Genomic DNA, 6396 nt, shown 5'->3' with positions numbered 1-6396 from the left:
CCAGCCGCGACTTGATCACTCGAGCTCTCTCCATTTATTCAGACCATGCCCATGCAAACCTGATCGATCAGCATTCGACGACCACGGACCAGACCACCATGGCGGTGCCAGCGGTTGCATCGGTGGCTCTGCTCCTGCTGTCCTGTGTGGCGGCGGCGGCGGCAAACGACCGGGACGCGCTGCTGGCGTTCAAGGCCGGCGTGACGTCGGACCCGACGGGCGCGCTCCGGTCGTGGAGCAACGGCACGGGCATCTGCCGGTGGGCCGGGGTGAACTGCAGCGCCGCCGGGCGCGTCACGACGCTGGACGTCGGCTCGCGCCGCCTCGCCGGCACGCTCTCCCCGGCCGTCGCGGACCTCGCGCACCTCGAGGTCCTCAACCTCACCGACAACGCCTTCACGGGACCCATTCCGGAGAGCCTTGGCCGACTCGGGCGCCTCTACTACCTCAGCCTCTGCGACAACGCCTTCACCGGCGAGATCCCGGCCGCGCTCCGCGGCCTCGGGAACCTCACCTTCGCGTACCTCAACGCCAACAACCTCACCGGCGGGGTCCCCGCCTGGCTCGGCGCCTTTCCGAAGCTGGCCATGCTGCGGCTGACCAAGAACTCGCTCTCCGGCGGCATCCCGCCGTCGCTCGCAAACCTCAAGACCATCGAGAACCTCGATCTCGCCGAGAACCTGCTCGAAGGCGAAGTCCCTGAGGGTCTCGCGCGCCTCCCGAATCTCCAGTTCTTCACGGTGTACCAGAACCGCCTCTCCGGCGAGATCCCGCCGGGGTTCTTCAACATGTCGTCGCTGCAGGGCCTCGCCCTCGCCAACAACGCGTTCCACGGGGAGCTCCCGCCCGATGCCGGCACGCACCTGCCAAACCTCATGTACCTCTTCCTTGGCGGCAACAACCTCACGGGGCCCATCCCGGCGACGCTCGCCAACGCCACCCAGCTGCAGTTCCTCAGTTTGTCGAACAACAGCTTCACCGGTCAGGTGCCGCCGGAGATCGGCAAGCTCTGCCCGCAGTCGCTGCAGCTGTCCAACAACCAGCTCACGGCCACCGACGCCGGCGGCTGGGAGTTCCTGGACAACCTGACGAGCTGCGACGCCCTGTCTGAACTATTCCTCGGCGGCAACAAGTTTTCCGGCGCGATGCCGAGCTCCATCGCGCGCCTCTCGACGCTCCAGGCGTTGAGTTTGTCGGGCAATCGCATCTCCGGCGTTATACCGCCGGGCATCAGCAACCTCGTCGGGCTACAGGCGCTGGACCTCCGGCATAATCTCTTCGCCGGCGCGATCCCGGAGGGGATCGGCAAGCTCGCGAACCTCCAAGAGCTGTACTTGCAGGGGAACGAGCTGACCGGGCCGGTGCCATCCACCATTGGCGACCTCACGCAGCTGCTTAGCCTCGACCTCAGCGCCAACTCTTTGAACGGGTCGATTCCGCCCAGCCTCGGCAACCTCCAGCGCGTGATGCTGCTCAACCTCTCCGGCAATGGGCTCGCCGGCCATGTCCCGAGGGAACTGTTCGGCCTCTCGTCCTTGTCGTCGGCGATGGACTTGTCGCGTAACCAGCTGGACGGTGTTCTCCCGCGAGAGGTAGGCCGGCTTGTGAAACTCACATTCATGACGCTCGCCGGAAACCGCTTCACCGGCGACGTGCCGGCGGAGCTCGGGAGCTGCCAGACCCTAGAGTTCCTCGACCTGGACAGCAATCTCTTCGCCGGAAGCATCCCGCCGTCGTTGACCAAGTTGAAGGGGCTCAGGATGCTGAACCTGTCGAGCAACAGGTTATCCGGCGCCATCCCGCCGGAGCTCGCCCAGATTGCAGGGCTGCAGGGGCTGGACCTCTCGCGGAACGAACTGTCCGGCGGCGTGCCCGCGGGATTGGAGAACATGAGCTCCCTGATCGTGCTGGACGTGTCCGGCAACAACCTCGTCGGCAACGTCCCACAGCGCGGCGTGTTCGCGAACGCGACCGGGTTCAAGATGGCTGGTAACAGAGCGCTCTGCGGCGGCGCCGCGCAGCTCGGGCTGCCGCCGTGCCGGACACTCGCGGATTCCACCAGAGGCTCTCACCTGTTCCTCAAGATCGCGCTGCCCATCATAGGGGCCGCTATGTGCATTGCCGTACTGTTCACCGTCCTCCTGTGGCGTCGCAAGAGGAAGTCGAGGACCACGAGCACGGCGGCTCGCAGCGTGCTCAACGGTAACTACTACCCGAGGGTGTCCTACGCCGAGCTTGCGAAAGCCACCGACGGTTTCGCGGAGGCGAACCTCATCGGCGCCGGGAAGTACGGGTCCGTGTACCGCGGCACCCTGGCACTGAAGACGAAAGGAAAACTGGCGCACGAGGCCATGACCGTGGCAGTGAAGGTGCTCGACCTCCGGCAAGCCGGGGCGTGCAAGACGTTCCTGTCGGAGTGCGAGACCCTGCGGAGCGCGCGGCACCGGAACCTGATCGGCATCGTCACCTGCTGCGCCAGCGTGGACGCGGCCGGCGGCGAGTTCAGGGCACTCGTGTTCGACTTCATGCCCAACTCCAGCCTCGACCGGTGGCTGCACCCGTGGCCGGCGGACACGCGCAAGCACGGCGGCGGACTGAGCCTGGTCCAGAGGCTCGGCATCGCCGTGGACATCGCCGACGCGCTCAGCTACCTCCACAACAGCTGCGACCCGCCGATCGTGCACTGCGACCTCAAGCCGAGCAACGTGCTCCTCGGCGACGACATGACGGCCCGCATCGGAGATTTCGGCCTCGCCAAGCTGCTGCTCCTCGACGCCGCCGGAGGCACCGAGAGCACCATCGGCATCAGGGGTACGATCGGCTACGTCGCACCAGGTACGTCTCTCTCCGTCATGCTACTTCTCCACCATGGCATGTCAGATGTCACGATCACTTGTCTGAAGAAACTCTTGTGCTTGCTGTGCCATTTGCAGAGTACGGCACCACGGGGAGCGTGTCGACTGCCGGCGACGCGTACAGCTACGGAGTGACCCTCCTGGAGATCCTGGCCGGGAAGGCGCCGACGGACGGCGGGCTCGGGGACGGCACGACGCTGCCGGAGTTCGTGGCGGCGGCGTTCCCGGAGAGGATCGAGCAGGTGCTCGACCCGGCCCTGCTGCCGATGGAGGAGCTGGACAGATCAGTCTCTGTTTCGGCTTCGATTTCGACCATGTCGACGGTGTCGACGTCGTATTCGGAGGATAGCGAGGTGCGCGTCACGGCGCGGGACTGCGTGGTCGCCGCCGTGAGGGTGGCGCTGAGCTGCTGCCGGCGGGCGCCGTACGAGAGGATGGGCATGAAGGAGGCCGCCGCCGAGATGCACCTCATCAGAGACGCTTGCCTTCGTGCTTGCGGTGCAAAGAAGCCTGTGGTTTAGAGCGAATGAATGCAAGTGTATCTTCAGAAATCACTAATCCAGAGAGATGCACCATGGTTCCATCTCACATGGCTTATGGGTGCATTAGCAAACATCTAATCATGTGGAATATAAAGAGAAGATATGATAATCTAATGAACATAAGATAGGTATAGCTCCATGTGGTTCAGGTGCCAAGGAGTTCAGATTCCTTAGCTTCAAACATCCATTGCCATCTCCCTACCTTAAAAGGATAATAAATGCAGAATGGAAATGACCTTTATGAACTCATTTCTCCAAACCTTAGCAATTACAACTTGGCAATCAAACAGAGAGAATTTCTTAAGCAAAAAAATGGAAGCTGGACAATGAAAGGAGGCACCTTAGAGCATCTCCAACGGCCGCCCAACATGCGACGCGCTAAAAATCAGTTTGCAGCGCGCCGATCGTCTGCTTTGGCGCGGCGAGGAGCGCTGGCTCCTGCGGCCGCGGTAAATTTGGCGCGCGCGTAGCTCCAGCAGGCGCGCTAAAATGCAGCGCGCGCAAGCAGCCGACGCTTGCGATATGTTGCATTTTGGACACAAAATGAATTTTAAACATCAAAACAAAGACATGGTATAATTTAAATCACACAAACAAGTTCATTATGACATAAAGTTCATACCCACAAGTTCAAATTCATGCCCACAACATCATCCAACCAAGTTCAAATCCGAACCAAGTTCATGACACAAAAGTTCACACCAACAGAAGGCACGTCAACAATCAAGCCTCGTCCCCGTCTTCATCCTCATCTTCCTTCGACTCTTCCTTCGACTCCGAAGACGATTCTTCCTCCTCCTCTACATTGCGCATCGTCATGTGAAAGCTCGGAAGGTGTTGGCAAGATTTTCAACGGCATCTTCATGCGAAGGTGTGTGAGGCAAACCGGAAGACATTCCACCCATGCCGCCCGGAGGTGCTCCCATGCCTTCCATGAGAGACGCAAAACTCATGCCTCCAATGCCGGCCATGCCGCCCGGAGGTGCTCCGAAGGCACTCATGCCTCCCATGATCTCCATGGTAGCTCCAAAGCCACCCATGGCACCCATGCCGCCCATGGTAGCTCCGAAGCCATCGTTGCCTCCCGGCCGTGGCTTCACGGCGGGCGCCGACGGGACGCCACCCGCCGCCGAGGTCATCCGTGGCGGCATGAAGAGGCCACGCGCGATGCCGGTGCTTGGAAGAGCTCTGGCAGAGGCGAAGCCAAAGCTCCCTGCGCTAGGGTTTGCGGCGGCGGAGGGGTCGCGTGGTGTAGGAAGGGGTGAGGGGCGAATATATTTTTTTACTGGAGCCGGGATGTACCGGTTAGAAATCCACCGCACATGCATTTAATCAAGATTCGTTTAGTCTGACAACATAAATTATATTTAGCTGTATACATTGTGAATACTACTGACACACCCTGACAGAAAGTAGATATATATGTACTGGGTGTCAGCCTTTTACAGAGGAGAGAGAGATATCAAAGAAAAAAATAACCGTGCATGCATGCATTCTCTCTCCCATACATCTAACATGTATTAATTTCCATCCTCATATTTTATATGATCGATATCCGTTTAAACAAATGACCATTTAAAAAAAAATTATATATTAGAATTCGCGCGGACAAGACCTTCAAAACAAGATCAATCTAGGATATATTTCAACTACTTTTTATTTTATATATTTCAATTATCTTTGAAATCACTTTCAGAAAACATAAGATTATTTCCGTATTTCACAAAAGTGATTTCGACTGTTTCACTATTTTCCAGAAAAAAATTGATTTCACTCGTTAAAAAAACTAATTTCAATCATTTGAAACACTGGTTTCACTTATTTAAAAATATATATTTCACTCATATTCAAGAACAAGTTCACTAATTTCACAAAAATGATTTCACTCATTTAAAAGAACTAATTTCACTCATTCTTAAACACTAGGGAAAAAATATGAAATTACTTCTCTGAACTGCTATTTCATATATTTGTAACTTGTTATTTCGGTGAGATATGTATTGAATATATGAAATTACTTCCCTGAAATATATTTTAATGTGGTGTTGCAAGTTGTGAAACTAAGTTCTATGAAAATATATAAAATTACTTCTCTGAAATATATGAAACTGCTATTTGTTATATCTGTAACTTGTTATTTCAGTGAGATATGTATTGAAATATATGAAATTACTTCCCTAAGAAATATGTAATTACTTCCCTGAAATATATTTCAATGTGGTGTTGCAAGTTGTTAAACTAATTTAACTATAATGGTTTGTGCAAGATATGTGAAATTTATATTTCAATGTGGTGAAACTAGATAATTTTTGAAAGAGTTAGATATGATTTCAGTTAGATACGAATTGAAGTAGCTACGTGTACATGAGCTGTGGACAAAAAAAATGTGAAACTAACATTAAAAATGAAATTATAGTTTAAAAGGTACGACTTAATGAAATTATCAAATAAACCGTAAATGTAGGGATTTGTGGAGATAGATAGGAGAAAGAGTGAGTTTATTCCGTGCATGCACATGCACTTTTTATGACCCACTCATACCTGTGTATGACAAAAGGCTGTCAATAGTACGCATGTGGAGGAAAAGTTGTCAGAGGAAGAAAGAGAGAAATGAAATTGTGTGAAGCTGAATACATGCATATACTTATGGGGTGATGGGACCCACGCACACATCTGAAAGCAAATCAACCGTGGATGTTCCACCGGTACATCCTTGAACCGGTAAAAAGTGGTTTATGGGATGAGGGGGGTGCCGGCGCGAGCGTCCATCAGGTCAATACGCCGGCGGCGGCGTGGGAAGGGCGAAGGTGGGGCGGCAGAGAGAGTGCGGTGCACGGAAGCGGACGCACCAAATACACTGCGCGCGATGACAATTTCGGACCGCGCGCCCAACTCTATATGCCGTGCACGTGCTTATTGCGCGTCCGCTGGAGCCCCTATACTGATTGCGCGCGCGCTAACAGGGAAAATTTGCGACGCGACGCTTATTTAGCGCGGCT

General features: G+C 54.8%; 1 protein-coding gene across 1 annotated transcript; it reads left to right on the top strand.

Annotated features, from left to right (window-relative positions):
* On the top strand, positions 1-3543 carry LOC123163183 (probable LRR receptor-like serine/threonine-protein kinase At3g47570). The gene is made up of 2 exons (XM_044580929.1): positions 1-2835; positions 2934-3543. The coding sequence occupies exons 1-2, from the start codon at positions 99-101 to the stop codon at positions 3374-3376; spliced, it is 3180 nt and encodes a 1059-aa protein (XP_044436864.1). The 5' UTR covers positions 1-98; the 3' UTR covers positions 3377-3543.
* Positions 3544-6396: the final 2853 nt, after the last annotated feature.

Source organism: Triticum aestivum, chromosome 7B (genome assembly GCF_018294505.1).
Source record: "Triticum aestivum cultivar Chinese Spring chromosome 7B, IWGSC CS RefSeq v2.1, whole genome shotgun sequence".
Lineage (NCBI taxonomy): Eukaryota > Viridiplantae > Streptophyta > Magnoliopsida > Poales > Poaceae > Triticum > Triticum aestivum.
Note: the sequence above shows the minus strand (reverse complement) of the source record. Positions and strands in the feature narration are given on the sequence as shown.